The 25,683-nt window shown below is 45.9% G+C and overlaps 1 protein-coding gene across 4 annotated transcripts in view; it reads right to left on the bottom strand.

Annotated features, from left to right (window-relative positions):
• The window catches only part of NTRK3 (neurotrophic receptor tyrosine kinase 3), a 212,891-nt gene that overhangs the window by 50,468 nt on the left and 136,740 nt on the right, over positions 1 to 25,683 (bottom strand). The window contains exon 13 of one of the 4 annotated variants that reach the window (XM_068409848.1): positions 17,881 to 20,567. The exons of the other annotated variants lie outside the window; for them this stretch is intronic. Coding sequence (XP_068265949.1) covers positions 20,449 to 20,567 — 119 coding nt within the window. The 3' untranslated portion in view covers positions 17,881 to 20,448. Of the gene's footprint in view, positions 1 to 17,880; positions 20,568 to 25,683 lie in introns of those variants that run through there. 4 annotated transcript variants of the gene reach the window in all.

The raw sequence follows: 25,683 nt of genomic DNA, 5'->3' as shown, positions 1-25,683 counted from the left end.
AGGTGAAGCCTTCGCAAAAGAAACCTAATGCTCACAAGGCTCCCTGCAGTTGCTGGGGTCGGGGTTAGGGAGCAGGAACGCAGCTGTAAGCGGGTTCCCAGTTGTGCCCCAACCCAGTTTCTCCTCTGCCCAACCTGCTTGTGCCCAAGGCACATGTCAAGATCCCCTCAGGTTAGTACAAACACCCTGGTCCCCCTTGCTGCTGTCACCTCTACAAAGCCTGGGTGCAGATTCAGCCCATGCCCGCACATGCCTCTGTATGCACCAATTCCTCCTCATCTGGCTCCCTTATTAACATTCCAGACAAAAGACTTAAAAACTGACCAATGATTCCCATCATCTCCTGCACCTTCTCAGACAATTTCTGGCTGACACTAGGCTGCAAAGCCAAACTGTCTGTCCAGCTTCAGGGGTCTGTCTCCTTAGACATCCAGCACCAACTTCACATCCCAAGGGGACACTCAGGCTCTGCCTTTTGTATACAAGGTTTAACTACACAACTGGGCTCTTTTGAGGAGGAAGACTAAGCCCAGCAGGACACAGATAGAGGAGGGACTGGAGCAGGTTGCAGAGGTCTTTGCATTGGGTGAAATGCCCAAGAGCCCCATGGCCATGCAGCATAAAAGGGACCTTACACAAAGCATTGGCCTCACTGACTCACTGGTACACTCCAGCAGCTCTTGGAAACAGGAATTCTTGGCAGAGTGGGATGAAAAGGGAAAGAGAGAGGGGAAGGGAGTCTTTCTGGTGAACGTGTTTTCTTTCCACCAGCCAGGCCCCTAGGTCCCCTGCTGCCAAAGCACTCAGAATAAAACATTAATTCAATACCACACATTTAATTACACATTATTTGAAACTGAATTTATTTAACGGAGGAAAATAGTCTTCAGAGAGCATCAGCCTCCCTCAGACTCATGCGTCTGCAGGGAAGGGGCTTGGAGAGGAGATAGGAGGAATAATGGTTTGTTTTACATCAGCAGCTATTGCTGTTCAGTTCATTCCTCCAAAAGGGGAGATTTAAAGAGATAGAGTTGTGTTTTGCAGGAACGTACCGCCTGATTTGATTTTCCAGCTAGTTTTCACTTGATTGGAAAGCGCTGTTGCAGACAGATATCACTTGTCTTTCTTTTTTATTATTTTTCCGAGGGAAAGGAGGAATTACTGATGGAGGAGGATTGGCTGCCCCTCGAGGGACCACGCAGTAGTCAGATTTCAGGCTTAAGGCTTTAACAACGCAGTAATCAGACACTTAACAGCATCCTATTGCCGAGATGGATAATCACAAGAAAGCTGGAAGCGACCGGGTCTCAGCAGCAGCCCCACAGCTTTGAGACTGTCTCCCACCAGGAACACAGAGGCTTACCTTCTGCCCCTGAGGTCTCAGAGGCTCTTGGCTATCGGCTTCCCCAGCCTGCAAGTTCACTGCCAGGGCTCTGCCTGCTCCAGTGGGGCCAGAAGCCTGGCAGCGCCTGTTTTCAGGCAGCGTCAAGCCTCATATTTCCCCAGTCAAAGCTCCACTGCAGAAAGATGGGGACCGACTCCAGTACCTGGCACAGGCAGCAGCCCCTCCTGGGCTGCGTGTGAGTCATGCTGAGCTGCTGCAAGGACAGAAAAGAGCTGCTATGTCCTTTGTAGGAAAGAGTTTGCTCTCAGTAAACTCACGTCTGAGCTTTCGCCTTTGCTGTCCTCTGGGTTTTGGCACCCCTGCAACATCCCAGCAGGAGGATGTCACTCAGGGCTGGGTTAATTGGCTCATGCCACAGGAGCCTTTCTCCCAACCCTCATCCCTGCGCTGGGTCTCCCTTCCACTCCTTAATTTGAGAGCAGGACCAAAAAAAAATCCCTCATCTTTGCAATAGCCTTGATTAGACTGCAGTCCCCACCCAGAGCGACAGGCAGACACGAAACGTGCCGTGCACGCTGCTAGCACCCAGTGCTCCCTCCAACAGGTAACAGGAGAGCTCATCCCAGCTAGTACTTACCCCCACAGCGGGGTACGTCTCTGACCAACAGACATACGATGGTCAACCTACTGCCCTTTTTGGCCTCATCACCCAGATCTTGCTGGTGCCATCCTGGTCCCAGCAGTCAACCTTGGAGCCATGATGCAGTTTGCTTGCATACACAGGTAGATATTGCAGCACTGGGTTCAGGCCACAGTGTTAAGATTTTCCTTGCAATTTTGAGGATTACGGGGTTTTCTGATACTACTGTTTCAATGTTGTTCAGTCTCTGGCCTGATACATGGTTTGAAGGATCTAGCCACAGGCATACCCTGTTTCTGCCCAGTCTTTGTCTTCCTAATGGCTTCTGATATTAATGTGCCCCCAACATAAATGCTAAAAAATTCCAGATATATTGAATATGTTCTGGGGACTATGTGACTATTAGAAGGGTGGTATTAAAGAAAGAGGTATGGGTTTGGAAATGGTTCAAAAGTGCTGTGGTCGCTAGTGCAGAACCCACTCTGAACAGAGTAAGAACTGGCCCCAAAGTTGGGTGCAAAATGAAGAAGTATTTTTAGAAGAAGAGCAGTTCCCTCCAGATGTGGAAGTGTGAAAAGACTTTCAGAAAAATCAGTTGTGACACAATTTCTGGACCGTCTCAAAGCAGGAAATTTGGTGAGAGGGCTTGGTCTTCTGCATTTTCCAGCTAGAGCTCCAGGCAGGTGGGAAATGCTTCTCATTGTTGCCAGCCTCACCATCATCACAAAGGAAAAGGACAATTTTAAACAAAACATAGCATCTTCTGCTTGTTTTTTCTTTTTCTTTTGCTTCTGGGATCTCTGGGTACCTGTGTCTTTTCTTGCCCCATGCCCAGTCATTCTCCCACCAACTTCTTTTGATGGTCATTAAACAAGTGGCTAATGCAGCCAAACTCATGGAACAAGAAAATTCCAGAAGTGAGACCATATGGAGTGAAAACATGAGGTGTTGAAAGACAGATCTCAGGCTCAGGTTATGATTCCATTAGAAAGCCTCTCTCCAATTTGCCCAATTTCCATCTCTCCCCTGCCTTCCCACCTCCTCCAACTCCCTTTCTCCCAGGACCAACACAGGAGGTGTGCTTACGTCTATGGCTTGATGAGGTGTTCCCTCAGACTCATGTTTTCCTAACACCCCAAACAGACCTTGCTCCGTCTTTGTTTCTGCCTGAAGTTTCCTTGGCTTTCTCCCTACTTCCTCTGTCTGCACAACCCCATCCCTTTTTTCATCTTGCCAACTTCTCCTGTAGAAGGAAACCCCTGAAGAAGGAGTAATGTGAGACAACTCTGCCTGCTGGGCTCTAAAATTACTGTGGTTTGGGTGATTTCAGCAATTGTTATTAGGCAGCAAATTATGCAGAGAGGAATAAAGAAAAGGACAGATCATACAAAGGAATTACCTAATCTGATGGGGATAGCAGCTGGTCCTCATTTAGCTCTCCAGGTCTGTGCACAGTTGGGGCTTCCTGTACTCCTTTGGTCTACGTCTGAGTTAGTCACAGGTAGGATGTAATGAATGTTGGACTGGTGCTCCTGTGATGTTTCCCACAAAGAGAAATCCACCTTTCCTCTCAGGTGCCCCTCACTGCTGAAAAATGAGCATGGTAACAGCAGAGTGGCTCTAGGCAAGAGGAAGGAGTCCACTGGTACCCTGGGGTCCATCCTGCAGAAGAGGACCTCTGAAAGGCAGCGGCTTGGCCACGTGTCAACTCCAGAGCTGCTCCATGGTGGGATCTGATTCGTTTTCAAGACACTGGCTGAGCAGAGGCACCATTGTGCCACCACCACCTTCCTCTCCTTGGCAGAAATGGAGCACTTTGAAGAGTGAGAGGTGAACAAGAAAAAGTTCTCCTTGGACAAGGCTTTGGAAATTTCTCATCACCAGGAGTTCAGGACTATTTAAGGAACCACATGCTCTTCTTAGGATGCTGCCCTTCCTTCCCTGATGGTATTGCTTTATCGTATCCCCACCGTGTCCTGCCTTTATTACGATTCTAAATGAGAATCCATCTTGGTTTATTGCCTCTGACACTCCCAGCACAGGGAGAACACGGGGTAATAAAACTCTCTATTTTTGTCCATTTGTCTGTCATCTTTCAGTGATGTCTCACGCCATTATGAGCCAGATGGTTGGGGTGAATTTTCACAGAAAAACATCACAAACTTCACTGTGTGCGAGAGGGGAAAAAAAAAAAAACAAACCTCAGAGATTTCTCCTGTAGCAAAACATTAGTATCTGCACCAGGGGAAAAATAGCCAGTTATTTTTTCCTAAGGGCCCTGGTGAGACTCAAGAAAACATTCTGCAGTGCTGGTAGCCTTAGAAGACATGATTAATTGCAGATGGTGAAAAGGTGCATGTTCAGCTTTAACCAAACCGTGTGAGGACTGGATGGTTGCTAAGCTGGTATTCAAGACACATGGGGAAGGCAACCTACTAGGATCTTCAGCTACAAAACCAAGATTATACATATATATATACACTTTTATATATCTCTCATATGTGGCTTAACAGCTTAAATTTCGATGTGTATACTGAAGTTATAGCAGCAAGAATATACTGCTAATGGAAAGGACCAAAATGAGCAAGATTGCTGAGAAAGGAGGGAAAGGGAAATAATGTTTTGCAGTTAGCTGAGGATGCAAAGGCATAAAAAGGACCTCCCAATGCTGGCAATAGGAATTTGTAGATGAATGTATGTGGGTGATGCTGCAGAGCACGGAGTGGAGTATAATGGCGGAAAGATCTACAATATGCCATTAGCTATTTCTCCTCACTAGCCTAGGACAGCTCTCATCTAATCAGAAAAGGGCTTGAACAAATGTATATATGTTGCTTTCCTGAATTGTCTTAATTGGAGGGCCAGCATCAGATATTGGGATGGTAACATGGAAAAATCAGAGGCCAGTTTCCATTAATCCAGTGCATCAATCTGCCTGCAAATCCTGTTTCATTATTGCAATCTGAGCTTGGAAAGTGACCCCAAATTCAGTTTGTATTATAAAAGCCACCTTGATGTCTTTTCTTTATCAATCAGAGTTTAAATCAACTCCCTTAACCTTTTCCCAGGGCAGAGACTTTTTAAGCAGGTAATGGGCAAACCTACCCAGATCAATATCTGAGCACAGATGAGCACCCAAAGTTCAAAACTTCACTCAGACTTCTTGCATTTACACAGCCAGGCTGCGATTCTCCTGCAAACAGAGCTCGCATCAAGTCATCTGAGGTCTCCAGACTAGAAACTGGAATTGTAGAGAAAGCAGACAAAATTAAAAAATAATGAAAGAAAAAATAATTACCAGGCTGTTCAAAAACCACATCTTCGTTTCTGGAAGGAGTTCAACAAAGGAAAAGTTTCCTATGCTGCCCAGTTTGCTTCATTTATCCTTTCTTCATAGATATCACTGTGCCTCCATTGCATAAATCGCAGTGTCCCCATGCCACGTCTACGCCGGTGTAGGTATATTCCCAGTGCTGCTCACGGTATTGCTGGAGGGTAAAAGAGGTCCTCTTTCTCTCTCTGGTTCTCTTCTGTCACTTGGGATTACTCCCAAATCAGGAGAGGCACTGGGCACATTTGGGACCTCGGCCATAGTCAGCACTGATGAAAAATCACTCGCGCCATGATGTTACAGCAGGGACAACTCCGGCTCCTGCTTTCAGTGTTTCCTTGTGGATCATTAGCAGCCATTATGAACAACGCAGATGATTAGGACTGACCTCCAGGACACATCGCTTTCAACCTCTTTCCAATTGGAAACACTTTTAGCAATAGCTCCTTTCTGTCTCATGCTCTTAGGGCAGAGTTCTACGCAGGCTTTTATTTTAAATCCCACACCAGTGCTTCTACCCCCAGTCATTAATCACTGGTGCTGGTCCTTGTCAAATACTTGCTGAAAATCTCAGTGCACTATATCCACTGAATTTCCGTTATATATAGTGGCAGTTAGCTCCTCGGGGAATGCCGGCAGATTAGTTGAGTGTGACCTCCCACTACTTCAAGCCACATAAGTTTGGCCCTCACAGAGCGTTGCTTTTCCAGGTGTTCTCCCACAACATTAAGAAGATTTCAAAGAATTTCCCAGAGCAAACATTAAACTTACTGGTCTGTCTCTTGTCCCTGTTATGTCCACCACCTTCCAAGTCTCATCCATCTGCCCCATTTTAGACAGGCAATTTAAAATATCAGTGAAGAGCTTGGCAAATCATGTACATGCCCACAGTAGTGTATGTTACGGGATGTGGTCTGCATCTGTAGAGGATGCTCACCTTGTTCTGTGCCCTTGAACAGCTGGCCACTGATACGGGAGATCTTTCTCTTCATCCTCTATAAAGTCGGATGCAATTTTGGCAGATGAAAAATATTTAATAATCCTTCTCTCCTCTTATCGCTGTTATAAGCTGGCTTTCGTTCTCGGTCGCCACTCTAAGTTCTCCACATATCACTCTCAAGATAAGCACTTTCTTCTCCGTATCCTCCATACCCGCTCACTGTTCTCCTCAAAACTCCAAACCCCTCCTTGCTGTGAGGCCAGTTTCGTTGTCTCTCAGTGATGTTTATGTGCAAAGGACCTTGTTGTCTGAAATACACCTGCAGCATCCCATATGGCTGCTGCTTTCCATCCCTGTTTTTTTTCCTCCTGCTTTCTTCTTCCTCCTCTCTTCTTTCACTGTGATACTTCAGCAGAGCCCCATCACAGCCTCTCTCTCTTGCTTAGCCAGCCTGGGGTACATCAGTCTTTTCATCCCTTCTTTTATTGTCTTTATTTTTACTAGACTGAATGTTTAGGACAGGCTTCCCAACTGTATCTTAAAGACCCTCATTAAATCCCAGCCAGCTTTCTGCAACTCATTTTGCATTCCCTGTGAGCCTGCTCACCGAAAGGCCAGTGGTTTTGTACGGCTGCCCTTTCTGCAGGCCCTCCTCAGCACTTCAGCTCAGCAGGGAATATAATCACTGCATCCTAGATGCTCTTCAATTTCAAGTGTATTTATTGCAGCTGCTCAATTTCCTTTAATCTGTCATTTCTCCTTCTCCTCTCCCTGCGAGTGGCTTCTTTTCACTGAACTATAAGTGCACTGAAGGAGGCTTTTACCTCTGACCCTCGCTGCCCGCTCCAGCCCCATCCCTGCACTGACTCACGCTGGGTGCCTTGTGCACTGATTATTGCTCATTACCTGTGTGGCTTAACGAATGCACCGGGCCCTTTGCAAACAAGTGCAAATGTCGCAGACGGCACGCTCCCACTGGTGACCCCCTCGGGACTAATTGAGGGAGAGAAAACAACACTTTCATGTACAAATTGCCCGTATCATCAGCACTGAGATGGAAATAAAGACTGAGAAACTCTCCCAGGCCTGTCTGAGACAAGGAAATCTTAACGACACAGAGTGCCTGTGTCTGCCAGAGTCTTGTAAAACAGCGTACTTCTGGGTGGGTTGAACTATGTTTTTATGTAGAGGATGCACGTCCCTTCAGTGACAAGGTTGAGCGTAAAACCACAAACATCCCTGCAGAGCTGGAGCTGAAACAGCCGGAGAAGCCTCAGTTGATATGACAGACATCAACATGCCTTCCTGTACGTTAAGCTGTACGAGCACGCAACCACCCAGGGGTTTAATTGGTGTATTAATATATTAAAGCACTGACACAAACAAACAGGGACCACTTTCATAAGCTACAAAATCCTTGAGTATATTGTAATTAGCTGGGCTTGTTAAACCACTTAATAAGCAATAGATAGCATGTGTCTGATGCCCTCGTGCCTTGGCTCAGTGGGAAAGACAGGCAAGTGCTCAAATATGAAATGAGTTATATGAACCCTTAAGAAATATCATTTCATTCCCTGTCATAGGGAGCTTCTGCCCAGGGCAGACACTGCTGAGACCAGTGCCAGGGTCACAGGTTTCTCTGGTCACAGTCCCCATGCTTCCCCTGGGGTCATGTTCCCTGTCTGGCCATGCACTCCCACATGCTTCTCCAGGAACCACAACAACCTGGGGAAGGCAACACACTTGCCTCAGTTTCCCTTCCTGAAAATGGCCTCCAAATTATAGCCTTAGCCATAGCAAGTCTGATTGATTACTGACTGCAAAAATGCTCTAAAAACCTTGAAATTGGACACATACAGAAAAAGGGAAGTAACACAGCAGGATAAAACACCACTTGGGCAGCATTTCTCAGCAGATCCCAAAGATTTACAGACTAACTGTAGATTCATAGGAGTCCTTTCTCCTTTGCAATCCTGTGCTCTCGACTCACTACACAATGATTTCACAGGAGCAACCTCACCTCTCAACCTCGAGTGGAAAAGGGTGGGGGCAAATGCGTTTCTCTGTACTTACCGAGGCTGTTTACTTGAGGACCAAACCTGGAACCTGTTGGACTAGAGACTGTATGAAGCTCCCTGAGGATATGCCTGATCCAGTTAGAGAAGAGGAAAGAGCTGCCACGCGCTCGCTCCGTGATCAGGCAGCTCTCAGGCTGCGTCTGGTGGTTTCCAAGGAAAGGTGGGAAGGGCGGGCACTGGGAGCATGGGGGAGAAAGCACCGTGTCGGACATGGGAGGGTTTACCTTTTCAAATGTAGGGTTTCTTTCCTTATGATGTCTCATCTTTTGAGTATTCTGGGGAGGAAATACCTAAAAACTGAACCAGGTAACTGAGGATTGTCAAGCATTTGGCAGTATCTGAGCCTCCAGTATGTTCATTTGGATGGAGTACAGAAAGGGCAATATACTCACATACAACAACAGTGGTGCTACTTCAACTTTTACCAGCTCACAATGTGGACCAAAGTAGCAAGAGCCAGGAAACCATCCAAAACACAGCCCAAAAGCTTTCTCTCCAGTGACTCATTACCAGGACTCATGCTGTGATCACCCTTTTCTCACTCCCTGAGGGGTCCCAGAAAAGGATAAAGTCAGCACGAACACAACCAGAGCACGCGAGACATCTCTAGGGTTACTCAGCATCCCCAAATGTGGAATGGGCAGGCAGTGCCTTAATTTTATCCCAAACTCCAGCTTACACCCACAACGCTATCACCAGTCCATGCACGCCCATGCAGTCCAGCTGGCTATCCAGCACCCAGCTGAACTTTCCCCAGCACATCACCACGCACAACAGTAGTTTTCAGCGAGCGGGCAGAGAAGCTCCCTCAAACACCTCCTCCACCAAAGTCCATCACGGGCACCTGCAGCACTTGCAGCTCTGCAGCTGTTCCTAGGTCCCAACTGTATTCTTTTTTTCATCTTTGTTCTGCCTCCTATTCTAGTGCTGAACCCCAGGCCTCCTGCCTTGGAGCTTCCTCCATACGCTGCATTCATCCATTTTTAAAGGTGACCTTCCAACTTTAAAGGAAGTTAGCAAGCCTCTCACTGTCTTCATTTGCCCTCTCCTCCTTTTCAGCCTGCTCTTTATTATGAATTAAAAAGGGGCCTGAAAGGTTTATCTATTAAAAAATAAAACCTTTAGAAACAGCACATGTTTCTAAATAATTTTTCCCCAGTTTTTGCAGCAGCCTTCTTGAGTGTCACGGCCCTTGCTTGCTGCAAACTATCAGCTGCCAGCTCTAATGGTGAAACCTGCTTGGGTGTTTGGATTCCTCCCATCCCCATGGACGCCTGCCATCCCCACCCCACCACTGGCTTCCCCCTCCCTCGTGCTGTCGCTGCTGTTTGGCAAAGCAGTGCCCTGAATTGTTCTGGGTGAAGGCAAAGCAGTGCCCTGAATTGTTCTGGGTGAAAAATAACCTGTGAGGGAGCAGGGGTTGAAGTGGGGTTATTTTTAACTTGGATCATACTAGACACCTCAGTTAGACTGTGGCCTCATAAGCTCTTGTGCTGGCACAAATGAAAAGCAGCAAATAAATGAAGTTCTATTTATCTCACCTTACTGCCAAAGCTGCATCTTACAAGCCCTGGGGCCATATAGCAATGGAAAGGGAAGGTGTCTCCAGCCCTTAGCAATAATAATATTACTCTCGCCAATGAATTGGTCGCAGTAATTAAAAAGGCAGTAACAAAGCAACAGGATAGTTTCCTGCTGTTGTGGTACAACGTTTTCTATTTAATTAGGACAGGCAGTAGCTGAATTTTTACTGCAATACAATTGAAATAAGAAAGAAAACTATGATTTTATAAAATGAAAGCTCAACTTCAAGCCCTTCTCTTAGATTACAGAATCAAACCAAAAAAACACAAAGAAAAAACAACCAACAAACCAACCTCTCTTCTACCAGTGTTTTCACTGTTTTAGCTATGAGTTCTGGTGCTATTCAGACTGGTTATGTTGTATATTTCTTTTTGCCAAGAGGTCAGGACGCCACAAACCAGTGCCATGCAGCCACGCTCTGGATCAGCATCAGCCTCCATCCCAGAAACCATAGACATTTCCTGTGCTATGGACATTTGGCTGCCAGGAGCGAGGCTGACACCCACAAACTCATTTCATGCTGACCACCAAGTGACCACAAATGAGCAGGAGCCCTTATTCACAGCTGGCTTGTGCCACACGAAGCCTGGAAGTGCCTGGCTCAGCCAGAAAACATCCAGCCTCTCTTTCCAAACCATTCAATTACATTTTTCACTGCGGTTGCTTCCCAGACCCAGTGTTAACCCTTCAACCCTGCTTGACCCCATAGCCTACCTAGGACTCCTCATTCTCGATCCAAGCCAACGTGCCCATGCTGTTCCTGGCAGCCCCGCTGTGCTCTCACACTCTCACTAGGACATACCCTTTACTCCTTTAAAGGCCAACCATCAAGCTGCACAACAAGGGAAGCAGCTGATTAGGTTCTTGCTACAATTATCTTCTGAAAGTTGGGGAGTACTTCAGATATTCAGGAGAAAAGAGGGCTTCCCAAAGCAAAGGCAGGATCGTGAGGAGAAGGTGCTACCAGGTCAAGATTTAGTATAATAAATAATGGAAGGTTCCTCGCCTCACACCCTCTGCCTTTCCTCAGCTCTGATGCTTGGTTTCATATTTGGGCTATGAATGACTTATGGAGCCTTAAAATATATATAATTTATCTCTCCTAGAACAAAGAGTCTTTATTCAGGGTGTTGTGAGGGAGCAGGGAGCAGCATGTGCGATACCCGCATTTGGGCTGGGATGTCCCTTGGGAAAGGACCCTTGTGGCTCCCCGTTTCTTTCCAGATCCAGAAGCTGTTCTGAGCTTGAAGCTGAGCTCTGCGGGAGACCCCAGCTCAGTCTCTACGACAGAGACATGCTTGCTGCTGAGGGTCTCAAGAATTGCTTTCTTAAATCACGCCCAGGACCAGCTCAGAGCCAGGCTCTTCTCATTCATCCCTGGCAGCTGGAGTGTACAAATACCACCAGCGCACTGTGGGGGACTTAAATAATTTATGCAGGATTACAGATGGGGAAGCTGCAGCAAAAACTTACCTCCATGTCACAGCCTAATCCACTGAGGACTTTACCATCCCGACTTCCCATTCTCTGCCTTGAGCAATAGATCACATTTAATGATTGTGTCTCTTCCCTTGGAAATCCAACACCACCTTTCCACCATCAATATTTGATTCCTACTGCGCATACAAACACAAACATACACACATCCCTGCATCATAATCAGCAAACATCTACTTACTTCTCCAGACAAGAACACCTTTTCAGGCAATTCCAAGGATGCTATGTCAGAGTAACCTTCTTTCCAACCGAAGAGATGGCCATCCTCTGATTTCTTGTTGGGGAACATAAGCATGGGCCTGAGTAAGATCTGGTGAAATTTCCAAGCCCATGAGAATCCATCCTTACTCAGAAGGGAGCACAGACAAAAGCACAAGCAAGAGATGGAAAGGTCTCAGACAGAGCAGGCCTGGCAGCAAAGTCCTCCATGGCTCATGTCCAGCAAGCTATGGGATGCCTCCCTCCCCATGCTGGCAGGCCAACAGCCTAGGTAGCTGGCAAACCTGAGCTTCACAGTGCCATAAGCTAATGGCGCAGGCATGCCCCAAAAGGTTGATCCATCCCTTCAAGGGATCACCCAAATATATTCCTGTGTAGCCCATTTGTTTTCAGTGGTCCTTTCAGGATCAAAGAGCCAGGCTGCAGTCTGTGCTATATCCACAGCTCATGATCACCACATTTCCTTGCTCTTTGGAGTCTTAGAGATCTTCTTCCTTAGAAGGGACATTGTCGATCCATACCCATTTGGGTGTACCTGATGATATCTTTTATGGTCAGGAGTCTTCTTCATATCCTAACGGTGACTCTGTTTTTTTGGTGAGATATATTCTCCTTCCCTTGTAAGACTGCTATGATATCAATCTGCCCATTTGCTTTGAGGCTCAGGACAGCACCACTGAAGCCAGGGAAGGAAATCTGGCACAAAATTAGATGTTTTGTGCATTACAGTCATGCAAAGGAGCTTAAGCACCTACACAGAACTGTACCCAATTCCCAGGAGTCCCCTCTGAGGTTAACAGGATTAAACTGATCTTTCAGTCTAGTCACTGGACAGTATTTTCATTCACAATGCACTGTCAGGGACTTTGCTGCCTTCTTCTGAAGCCATGGCTACAGATCTTCTGTTGGGATTGAGTGCCAAGTGTTTCATGTGGCTGCAAAAGAGGTGATCCATCTGAAACGCATGCTCTGCTGGCACCAGACAGAAGGGTTAAGGCACACCAGAGCCTTTTTTACTTATTGCCGATGAAAATGAGAGACTGGAGCTACCATCAAGTAGCCACCCTCGCAGTTCTGTGTTCCTGAGCTTTCTAAAGGAATGAACAGCCATGTGAACACCTCCCACAGCTCTGCCATACCTGCTGGCACCCCGACTGCATCCCCCAGCCGCCAGCCTTGACCTGGGCCGTCAAACAGGAGTGACGGTGGGAGTTAACCCCAGTCTCCAGCACCACTTGGCTCTTCTGGTTTTCAGCCTTCACGCAGTGCCAGATCTGCAGCATTTCCAGCCAGAAGAGCCCTTGCTAGTTCCTGAGCAAGGGACTGACAGTTTCTCACTGATACTGTCTAATGCAGTCCATTATCCTTTACGCATTTAGAGCAGATCCATCAAAATAATTCCTGCTAGAGATCTGAATTCAGCATATTACACACAATAGCTCCCTGGAAGGAGAAAAATCACACTTACCTGTCTTTAAGTGAGTCCTTTCTCAGTCGGCTGCAATGCCTGTGCACTGTGAGATGTGATGGCTTTGGGGGACGTGTACCTCCGGAGTTCTGGCAGCACTGAGCATATGACTGGAGCTTAAACACTCTTAAACTTGCAACCCCCTCTGGCACCATTCGATGAACAAATGTGGCTCAGGAAACACAAAGCAAATCTGAAGTCACCTTCAGCAGTCTACAGGGGACTAGATTAGGCACTACCAAGCAAGGAGTGACTGTGCACAGCCGTTCTTATTGTCACCAAATATTGCTTGGCACTGGTGCAGCAAAACCAAAATGCTTTGATGATCCAGAATATCTCTAAAATTACCAGGCAACAAGGCCTCATGAGGAAATCTGAGCAGAGGTACAAACTCCTTGTCCTGGCAAGACAAGCTCACATTGGTGGTGTTTGAAATGTGCGTACCGCATTACCATGATGCCACTTTACATCCCTGTTATTGGCACCAGGGACTGAATCCCTGAGGGACCAGGCCCTGGACACATGCAGAACAACTACTTGCAAGTCCATGAGCTCCTTCTCCCTTGTATCAGATGTTGCAATACACTGCATCGCCTCACCGGTCTAGTCCACAGACTGCAAACGTCCTTCCCTCTCCCAATTATCTTAATAAACAGCCTGGACACATCTCTGACTCACTTAAGATAATGATGACCTGGCCATGATTAGCTTATTCAGACATCCTGGCAGTTTACTGAGCCTAATGCGACTCCGGTCTGGCTCTTTCTGACTTCTCACGAATGAGGCTGACCTCCAGCAGCGGTTGCACCGCAATCAGCGGATGGAGACCCATGTACAGATCAGACACAGGCTGCTCCCGAAATTCGGGCTGGAGCCATGAAGGCTACTTGCTCTGAAAACAAGCTCTTAACTACTCCAAAGGCCTGGGGAACAGCAGTTTTTCTTGCCTGCAGACAGAACTGGTGGGGTGGTACCAGTCCCAAGATATGAAACAGAAACTTGGGGTTAAGGACAACCCAAAATAACAGATTACTGAAGAGCAACTCTGCATATTGCATTTCTGGCTGCCTGTCTGAAACATTCACTCACCCAATCTGAGAGCAAAAGCAGCACCAGTCAACTAGTCACACAACATGAATATTTGAAGCAAATCCCCTTCCCTCAGACGAAAAAGACCAAATAGTCTTAAATCATAGGCAAATCCTTACAAAAAGTCAACTCATCTGCAGGAATCAGGCACAGGTCACAAATGACTCACTAACAGCAGAGCAAATCATTTAACCAGCACTTGGAACGGATCCCTCAACTTTGTGGAGAACAACGAAAATTTATTCCTGCTGATTAGTCAGCAGTTACACTCACAAGTTCAAAATTAATATCAAAGTTCAAATACGATTGTCTTGTACTTGCACTCTGCTTTATTACTGGAGAGATCATCATCTTCACTTTGAGAAGGAGTCATCCCACATTTATTTACCGGAGCCGGGAGTGTGGGTTGGGATTTATTCTAGCTCTTAACTTGACAAACTCAAAGACTGAACTCCACCTCAAAGTGCTGTCTGGCAAAAGCTCAGTTAATACACTCTTTTGAATTTCTGTACTGATTTCAACAAGACACTTACCACTTCTCTGGAAAACAAGTACCAAATCCCAATAAAGATGGAAAAACAACCCCCAAAACTCCAATGGTGCATCCAAGGTGGTGAAATTCAGAACTCAAGAACGATGTCAGGAGCTGACACAACCAAACTGAGCTCCCAGCAGAAGCATAGAGGCATCGCATCTGCATCCCTAAGCCATCTGTGTCTTCCCCACATGTCAGTTTACAAGAAACACAAAGGAAGCCACGCTGGGAAAATTAAATTATTTTTACCATTGGGTTTCCTATGTTGTTTTTTAGGGGTCAAGGCAAAGCAGTATCTATGTGATCCCCCATGGTACGTACGTGGGGTAGGATGTCCTACAGCCTGCAGCGCACCCCTGTAGCACAACAAGCTCAGGCCATCAGAGATGTGGGGCCTGCAGCTGATGCTCTGCAGCATCAGATCACATGCTGGCACCACCAAGGAGCCCGCCTGTCACGATGAGAGTGCGGGAGGGGACATCAGAGAAACCACAAAAGATACAGGCAAAGCAAAATACACCACAACAGCAGAGGAAGGTACATCACTTCACCAGGTAAAGCACGTTTTCCAGCTCTGTGTGTGCTAGTCTCCTGTCACACTCTTTCCCTTTCAAAGTGTCTGTATGCACTTTCCCACAGCTTGTTAAACTTTCCTATCAATTGATCAGGGTCTGCAGACTCTGGTAAATACACAGTTAATAAAGCCTCTCACTCATTGCATAAACTGCACCAGAAGCACTTCAAAACATTAAGCAAAAATGAAGTCACCCAGCATTGATTTCTTGCATGCCCTCTTCCTGCTGCTCCTCCAAACCTGTGGTTTTTCACTGTACTACTGTGTCTAGACCTCTTTATCCTCTGTTAATGCCAGGGCTTAACCTTGAGGATCTGCTATTTGTTCTGGGTACAAATCAGAGCAGAGTAGTGATGCACTGCTGCAGTTTGCTGAAACAGCAGAAGCACCTTCCTCTGACTGTCCACAGGCTCCTGGGACTTCTGCCCAACCACCCGAGTCACAGACATATGCTGGAAAGGCCAAAGACATGGTGGTAGAGAAAACTACCACCTTTGAAGAAGATCCAGCCTCTTGATAAAAAAAGGCTGACTCGTTAAAAGCATGTCTAAATAAAAAAAAAGACCAGCAACAACATCGAGACTCATCCTGTGCAACTTGGATAAGCAGCTATAGAGACTTAATATACTCCAATCACGAGCTACAGCGTCACACACAACAAACACTTGCCTGCGGCAAGTCCAATCCTAAGGTCCCATTAGGGCACATGTTGCTTCCACCATGCAGAGAGGTATTGTGCCAGAATCATACTGTGCCCATCACACTCACTCCAGGCATGAAATAAAAGAAATGCACCTCCATCTTTTTAGAGTCAAAACACAAGGAAACAAATCTTTGCTTCTCTGCTTGTTCACATGTAGGCTCCACACTCTACAAGAACTGAGAAGGCAGGGTTGTGATTTTCAGGAGGAGCTGACATGTACCACAGCCTGCACCCTACCAAACCAGTACCCCAAGTTCCTTCAGTAATAAGCTCTGTAAACAGCTCAAGAGCTATTTGAAGCCAGTGTGGGAAAGAAGAGCAAGACAGCATTATCAACTCACAGTCCAGCTGTCTTGAAGAGCATAGACCCTTCACATGGGTATGTCAGGCAATAGAAACAACCAAGAAACAAGTACAGGGAGAAACAAGCACCCAACCCCTCTGCAGTAGATGTCAGAGCCCACAGGCACAGTTAAGCTAGCTCCTTGGGAACCGGCAGCAACAAAAACATTGTGTGAACTCGTATGTAAAGAATCATTTGCCCTGAAATATGAAGCAAAGTGAACTAAGGCTGATCAAACCAGCAGCCTAAGTAATTGGCTAATCGACCCTCTGTTTGCAAAGTTTCTGCGCTGTGAAACCTGAAAACAGACCCTGGAGTAGTGGGGAGGAAAAGGCAGAGCTTCCAACACCCATGTTTGTTTCCCACACCTCAGAAAGGAAAGGGAAATAGGGATGAAATCCAATGCAGCTCAGCTGCCCATCTTGTGTGTAAGGTTATATATCAGGAGACAACCATTTGCCTCAGGCATTGCAGACATCCCTGGAAAGGTAAAGATCTCAGCCATCACCTAATACTGTGAACCACTGCACCCAATCACTTCTAGAGTCATACTCATTAGAAGGCAACAGCATACAGAAATTCAGTTATAGCATCATTTTGAGACATTTGCTTGAAAGTCATGCCAGGAAATTATAGGAACAGAAGAATGCTGGAAAACATGTTTCTATTTTGCTCATCAAAACTCTCACCAGGTTTTCTAAGAGGGTTCCAGCACCATCCACCAATATCAGCTCATACACACCCCTGGCCTCATGCCTGGAGTCACCTGCATGTTGGCAAGGCAGCTTTAAGTCACATAAATGACATCTCCGATTAATGATACTAAGACACAGCCACTAAGACACAGCCTCATGCTGAGCCCCAAACACTGCAGAGTGGCTTCTCTCTCCTCCTGGAGCAGCCACCCGTCCTTACACGAACTCCCGATGAGTAACCCAACTGCACTACTCGCTTGTACCCCACCGCCTCTACATCGGACACATCCTCGCTAGCTTAATAGGAGGCTAATTGTCCCTGATGAAGGGACGACAGTCCAATACACAACAGGAGATCAATTTGCACAGCCAAGCAGGGAGACCTGCAGCAACAGCATGTTCTGAAAAAACAGCACTGCAGCCAGAACAATCCTTTAGTGTCAAGCTCCCTGATAGATAAGGCTCCTAATAAAACTCCTTCCACTAAGTGTAGAAACTTGTCTTGGCAAATCCTGACACCATCTCCCAGCAGTACCGCACTGTCCCTGAGAATACAACCATTGTGAACTACCAAAAACAACAGGTTGTCAACTGAGATCAGCAGCAGCTAAGCTCTCAGGCAAGAAAACATCTTTGTGCCTGATGAGAATGACAGAGGCAAGAGCTACACCTGAGCAATGTTCAGATTACAACTGTGAATCCCACCCTCCACACCCCTCAAAGAAGCAAACAAACCAGACTCCCCACACATGGACCATCTCATGAAGAAGTAGACTATAGGATGCATCATTCTTGATGTTTATTTATTTTGTCTTCAAAGAAGAGGCCTGATGCAGCTGTTTCGTTAGAAAATAAAGTGTTTATTAAGAAACTAGACATTGAACACCCCTATAGTCTCTGTGAAAAGGGACCGTCCCATTTCCCATTAGCACAGGATGATAGTTATGGCAAGATAAGAATGCTCGAAGATGGAGGAGTCTCATTGACAGAAAATGAGGTAATGATTTACAATAATTAAAAATAAAATAAAATTTAAAAAACCCCATCCTTAGACTTGCTACTTAAAGCCACCAATTGCAAACGGCCATGACTGGTTTTTCGTTTTCAGCAGTGAGGAACCAGAGACTTTAATCGGTGTTAAACAAATTGAGACATCGATCACAGTGGGGAGAACTGCTTTAAATTATGCTGTACGGTCCAGAGGATTTCTTCTGAGCAGAGATGGACCTGAGCTGTAAAATTCAACCCTTCCTCTGCTAAGGTGTTTGGATATAGGCTTCTGGTCCAGGCCCACGAATGTATCTCTATGACTGATACGCACAGTTGAGAGCAGAGTCCCCTGAACAGTGCTAGGGAGAGGAGACAGTTCAGACGGACAAGACATCCCCAGGTCAGGTGGGCGACTTCCAGGAGATGGGGAAATTCAGTTCAGACAAGCACCCAGTGATTCACACGCTTGGTGAAGCTCCTCCTCACTCTGTGAATCTGCAGAATTGAGGTGTCAACAACACATGGCTGCAGGTCCTCTCTGGTGGTGCACCTCTTGCATTTCCAGCTCCGATGCGGGCAGGAAACATTGTTGGGAGTTTTGGTCATGGTTTCTGAAGCCATCCAACCTGAGCCAGGCCTCCTCATCCTAACGCAGACGCCCCCCTAAGGCATGTCCGTTAATTTAAAGCAATCTGCTACCGTTTCTCTGATACTCTTCTAGTGCACTTTACCTTTTTAGGCGAGTGAACCAGAAGAAGAAGCAAGAGAATGGAATATTCCCAGGGACATCCCTATGGCAAAGCTGACGATAAAATCTCCTGGCAACCTCCAGGGCCATTCATGCAGGTCATCCATAAATGCAGGATGAAGCAGAACATCCCATTCTGAAGCTTCTGCACAGTTCTGGTGAAGGGGGACCATGACTCTTTCCAGTGGCAGCGACCCCTCAGGGCTGGTGATTTAGAGACATCCCTGATGTGATAAGGTCATCTCAGGCCACCAAGAAGGCAAGTAAAGCCGAGTGGCTGGTGAGCAAGCTCCTGGTTCAATATTCCTCTCGGAAAAGGATCTGGCCACACCTGAAGCTTTTGGAAGGTTTTTTTTCCCCTAGAGAAAATCTGCCTTGCTTACAGGTTATCACTGATGTGTGTGACCAAATCTGTATTTCTTGTACACATCACGTCCAGAGAGTCCAAGGAAAGCCCTGCAAGTTGCCATGAGGGCAGCTGGCTTCTCTTGAGGACAGGATCAAAGGGTTTACTTTTCCATCTGAGAGGCTTTGGATGAAATGAGACAAAAGTAGGAAGGGAGAGAATTCGAATATTGGCCAGGGAACAGGACTGATATTCCTGTTCATGCCAGAGAAGAAGCAACAGAATACTTATTTCTCCTCCCCTTCAGTCAGTCTGCCTTAAGCTGGTGGTTCTGGGTACATGACTGGGTTACAATAAATCTCTAGTTGGGTGGGAATACAGGGGAGAGCTAAAGGGTGCTGGAAAAGGCCCAGCAACTGGGACCTGCGTGTGTCTGATACGTTTTTCTACTTTGCTTACTGCCCTAGTCCTGGCAAGGACACGGACCCTCCTGTGCTATGGATTCTCCATCCATGTGGGAAGTCCAGGCAACTCCTCAGATAAAGCTCATATCATTCAAGCAGCAGGGAGAGACCAGAGTATGACAACGATATAGTCAGATCCAACGGGCTGCTCTAACACACACAGACAGACAAACAAAAAAAGCCTCCTAGGATATGTGCACTTCAAAGATAACCACCTTTTCTTCCTGTCAGAGAAGTAAGATTTTTTTTTTTTCCTTTTCATTATTATTCCTTCCAACATTATTTTCTGTGCAAGAACTGGGAGCAGGGCTGCCTTTGTTCTTACCAAAAGTCTTCCTTCTGCTTTAGTTTCTTCCAGGCTTCCCGCCTCAGCTCGCTCTGGGAGACCTCCCATGGACGGTGCCACGTAAGAGGTGATGGCGGCATTCACTGGGTGTTGCGAAGACACAAGCTTACAAGGAAAACTCCAAGCAGGGAGGACATGACTAAAGATGTCAGTTTGGTTGGCTTGCTTGGTTTTGTTTTGTGTTTTATTTTAAAGCAAAAGTACAATTATTTACTGTGTTATTAGGATGACTCCTTTCAATTGGGTTTTAATTCTCTTTATTTGCTCTCATTGCTGCTGTTGTGCCTTGCAGGAATATTTAACGAACACAGCGACCATTGGAGGAAAAGAACAACCCTGTTATCTGGTGACAGAAAACCACAGTTTCAGTTGGCTTTAATGTGTGTACAGGCAGGGCTGTAGAGTCCTATTGGGAGGAGACCTCAATCCATACAGACCACGCTTACTGCTTCCCACCATTTTGAGGGCACAGCCTATAAACTTGACATCAGAACAGGGACTTTTAAGGAGTTTTTAAAAGCCATGACGTCCTTTGCTGAAATAAACACTGACATCCTCAACATAAATGCCTTGGTTAAGAGGTTTGGAATGTCCAGGGAGGCTTATTGGATTCAACATAATTTCTCTGAAACCTAAAGGGGAAAAAAAAACAGAAAAAAGAAAAAAGCAAAATAAAGTAAACGAAAAAACAAAAAAGAGCAAAACTAGAAAAAAAGAGAGAAATATCGACACACATGTAATTATTAAAAAAGAACCAAATGAATAACCAGCAAACGGCTGCCATTAAATTAAAGCCAAAATGCCCTCTCCAGGCAAGGCTACCTTGCTCTGTCTTTCCGTAAAGAACAGGCAATCTTTTTATGTGGTGCGTGCTGGCACAAGTGCTCTGAGGACAAGGGGCATGCAAGCAGCCTGCACAGAGAACTGGGAACAATTGTCTTCCAGAGATTCCCACTAATCAGAGCTGGAAAAGTCCTACTTCTTACCTAGTCTCTCTTTCCCGTAGGCACGGAGTGAGGAAAGTAGAGAATCCTTCCTATGTCTACTTTTCTCTCATGATTTATTTAATCTGGCTTAACATTTCTGAAGCCGAAGAGTACCATTGCAAGGCTGGGGAGACCTGACTCTCAATCCCATAGACTTCTTTAGCCCCAGCTGTCCCATCTACACTGAAATGTGCACACTGGAGGCATCTTCTTGGACAACCCCACCTCTTTACAAGTAATTTGAATGTTTAGGATTTGCCAGAAATATTGGCTGGATGAAAAGGAAAAATAAGTGGAGCAGAGAACATAGGCATGCTCCTTCCTTCAGTCCCAACTAACTTACTGGGCAAATACAACATTTTTAAGGGCTGTATTAACCACCTCTTCATAATGTCCCTGCTTTGAGATGCTCCAGCCAGGGAAACCCACTACCACCATGTTTCTAACGTATAAATGATTAGATGTTAATTACTATTAAAGATGGACATTATTCTCTGAAGCTAAATAAATGCAAATATTCAGGACTTGTCAGAGAATAGTTCTGTGGACTGGAAGGAGCAAACCTTTTGTGGAGTGCTGGATGGGAGCTCCAGGAAGGAATCCTTCTGCTGAGACATCCAGTCCCACAGCCCTCTCAAGGTCTGACTGAAGGAGGGCACGTTCTGGTTCACTGTTAGGACACATCCTGATGTTTAACCTACATTTCCCTTCTCCCTGACTTGAACCCCTGTTTTCTGTCATCTTTTGTACTAATTCCTGCAAGTTCTTGCAGAAAAGACCCATGCATTTCTCTTCAGGCATCAGCTCATAATTTTTTACATTACTTTCTCAGACACCCATTTGTAACAGTATCTCTACAACTGAGACCATCCCAATGGACTGGAAAGACACATGGCAGGAGTAGGCATAGGTCATTGAAGGTAACTGCTAAGACTGCAGTGAAGTTGCTCTTAGCTCAGATCAAGTATATGGACATAAGAGGCTTCTACGCCAGTTTACCAAAATCCCCAATACAGATCCACCGAGTTGTCAGGACCAAGACGTGCATGGCAGGATCCTGGGGATTGCTCTAATCTGTCCCAACTTCTCCTGGGTGCAAAGAGCTTTTCCAAGAGAGTTACTGGGATGTCTTGGCTACACAATTGCTCTAAGGTCTGGAAAGTGCTCCTGTTCCTTATACGGTCACAGGATCCTCAACAACTCAGGTAAGTTAGCCCAAGTCCAAAGCAGCATGGAGCAGCTTGGATGCCCTTGTGAACTGATCTCAATAGGAAAGGTGCTTTCCACTAGGCTAGGAACGGAAAGTTTCTCACACTGGATCTACACCAGTCATAAGATTTTTTTTTTCCTATTTCTTCTTTCTATTTTTTTCTTTTATATCTATTTATATTTCTTCCCTGCACTATCTTATTCCATCTGCTCATCAAACACATGCCTCTTTTGACAAACCTGAGGATGCAGACAAAAGCTGTTTGTGTGGTTTGGAACTGTTTAAACTTGTTTGGGGGAACCTATCTGTTATTCTAAGTGTCCCTGAAGGGCTGATCCACATGGGAGAGTAAGCGAGGCTCAGCTTCGGTTCATGTGTCATAAACAAAATTCATAGGCGAATTCCAAGTGTTGAAATACCATTAGTAGTGAGAAAGAGCCTAGCTCAATTCTCAGAGCCAAAGCAGAGTTTAGAGTGCTGATGCTTGGAAAAGTGCATGTAAACTAAGTCCGTTTCTTATCAGAGTCACTGGGAGACAAATAAACATGGCATCCCTGAATGTCACTATTTATCGTGTTTTGTTTTTCATAATATAAATATATTTTATGGTCACCAAAGGATAGCTGGGAAAGTCTATACTCAACAATACCAAGTATCTCCAAGGAGCACTCCTGTCTGCTTTATTTTCTTTGCAGTTCTTCGGTCTGCTAAATTAAGGCAATTCCACTTCTGCCGGACCACATCCAACAGACCTAAAAACCCACTGGGGACACACAGCCTCAGCAAAGGGACATGTGAAAGATCAGCAAGACTTAAGCTTGGGGACGCCGAGGGCTTTGCTCTTTGTCGTCAGTGCTATGCTCTGTATCTCAGCTGCCGGGATCTCCACTGACAGCAGAGTCTTTGCAGAATGGGATTGCAGTAGTGGTTACCCCATAACTGACATGCAGTCGATGCAGACGTTACTGAGGGATGATGAGGGATGTGGCAGGAGGACAGCCTACGTTTTTGAAGCTTAGGGGCTAAACACACATACCACTGACTTGGGAAAGCAATGCAGCATCGGTCATTTTGGCATCCTCTCCTTCTGATTTATTAAAGTCCCCAAAGAATCTGAAAAAAATGTGCTTCTCTCCTGACTGATTTTCTCTCTTTCCTCACTGCTGTCTCCCATATAGTATTGCTACCTTCAACCCCATTCTCTTGTATGGAGCAGAAACCAACAAGGCTTTTGCTAGATTTATGTCTTTGCTGTTGGATGTGAGATGGATGATGTTCACTGAGATGTCCAGGGTTAAAATGTGTGAATCTCAACAGGTTCAGATTTCGGATGTTGCTATGACAAATGTCATCTTTCTACCATCAAAGCTATTAGCACCTGAAAAACTAGCTTGGAAATGTCTTAAAGAAAAGTGTTCACCTTCTTAGAAGGAGTTGAGGAAATCTTAAAAACAATCCCAGTGCTAGCTGGAAAATGGGAGAAAAAGTACTATCTTTGATATTGGTTGTAGATTTGGAAGGAAACTCCAATATACAAGGCTGAAAATAGCAAGGAGACAAAAAAGAAACCCATTCTGTAGATTCAAAGCAAAAGCATCTCCCAAAGACCTACAAAATTGGGAAGGGTCTGACAGATTAAACTTTGTGCTTCTCCCTGTTCTAGTGAGGCACTAAATTAAAACATGATACTGTCTACTAACAGCCATGGTATGGTAGTGGAATAAATGTATGGAGAGTGTGGGAGAATAGGGAAGGAGGAATGAGCTCAGATTTGCTGTGCAGCTCTAACAGCTTGAGATGGAGGGGGCAGATGGGGCAATTCTCTAAGCAGGCTGGAAGGATGTGGCAATGAAAGGACAAGAAAACTGAAGGCAATCTAACCATGCAATTTGTTTTTGTCCTCAACCCTGGCCATCCACTTAGTCCTCCAGAGCTGTCTTGCATTTCCCAGCACCCTGGCTAGTGGGTCTCAGCCACTCTGCCCCATGCACATACTCAATCCAGCCTACAGACAGCACCCTGAAAGGCACACCCTGCCTCCACTGACTGATAGCAAGACTAAGGAGACAAATCAGATAATTTCACCTCCCCTTCACTGTTTGCCTTCCAGTAAAATTGCAACTATTCAAATACACCATACTTCCAGGGCTTTTGAGATCTGAGGCTGCTCCAGGTCACACGGAAAGAGCAGCAGGGAACGTGACACAAGGAGGCGAGGGAACGACGCAGAAAACAATGAACAACTCCTCATGGCAGCCCCATCCGCCACACCAGGAGTGGTGCAGCCCAGTTCTGAAAGCCAGGGATGGAAACTGCTTTTGAAACAGCAGCATAAGTTGCTGTACGAACAGATGAGAAAAGCAACAGGATGCCATGTAATGCCTGGCAAAAATGGGTTAAACAAAAATAGCAAATTAAGGGCAATAAGCTGGCCAAACATAACACTGCTATCCACACAGCCCACGTTGGGCAACGGAGCTTTGATCTCTCTTCTATGTTACAGCAGAATTTATGATATAAAGGAAAAGCAATAGGAGACTCCAACAACAGTGTACATTTTATCTTTCTCTATGCACAGATATGAAGTATGAATAGCATCAAAGAAGGCATGAAAACCATCGAGCCTGGCCAGCATCCAGAGCGAAGGAAACAGCCATCCGTCTAGTCAAAGCCCGGACTGATATGTCTATATCTAAGGGGGAAGCAACAGAGCAACCCAGGTTTCCTGTCACGGATGGGTTCATCTGCAGGGCTATGATACTAAAAACCCTTTTTTTCTCTCCCCAGCACACAGCAGAGTGAGATGCAACCCAGACTGAGGCCTTGCTTGCCACAACACAGCAGGTCACACAAGCTCAGCAGAAGCACACCATGAGGTTCTCCCTGATGCTCTCAGCTGCAGATAAGCACATGATCTCCTCTACCCTCCAAGATAAAGTCAAAGAGCCTGGCCCTCCTCTCATCTACACCAGCCAACACTGTTGACCCCAATGGAGAACTGCAAGAAAATTCATCCCACAGATGAATTTCACACCGATACAGAGACCTCAAACAGATCTTTAAGTAGATAACAGCCCTTTTAAGATTCACAGAAAGGCTCTGAGAGCTACAGAAATGCTTATGATTGTTCATTTTCATGGAAACAGGGTCTTTATCCCCCTCCACAGCAGTTCACCTTGTATCTTCGTTCATTTTCCATGGTTTAACCTCAGGCATAAGAGTCTCCCACTTTAGCCAATGAGACTTGACTGTCACTGGAAACCTCTTGGGAACGTGCTAGATGGTGCTCTAGCTATGGTTTGTGGCATCTTCGTCTTCTCCACAACCCAAAATCGCAAGCAGGGGATTGCAGCACTGCGTGTGTTTTTGAGGGCAGGAAAGGGAAGAGAAGGGCTGAGAGCAAGCCGAAGCAAATGGGTGCAGAAGATCCCATTTCCACACAAATTTCTCTAATGTTTAAGTAGAGCAGAGGAAGGGGTAGGAGAATCTCTCAGGCACTCAACAGCTGAACACTATTCCTTCAGAAAAGGGTGGCATTTGCAGCTTTCCATG

The sequence above is a fragment of the Nyctibius grandis genome, chromosome 11 (assembly GCF_013368605.1).
Source record: "Nyctibius grandis isolate bNycGra1 chromosome 11, bNycGra1.pri, whole genome shotgun sequence".
In the NCBI taxonomy this organism is placed as follows: Eukaryota; Metazoa; Chordata; class Aves; order Nyctibiiformes; family Nyctibiidae; genus Nyctibius; species Nyctibius grandis.
This window is presented reverse-complemented; position numbering and strand designations above follow the sequence as displayed.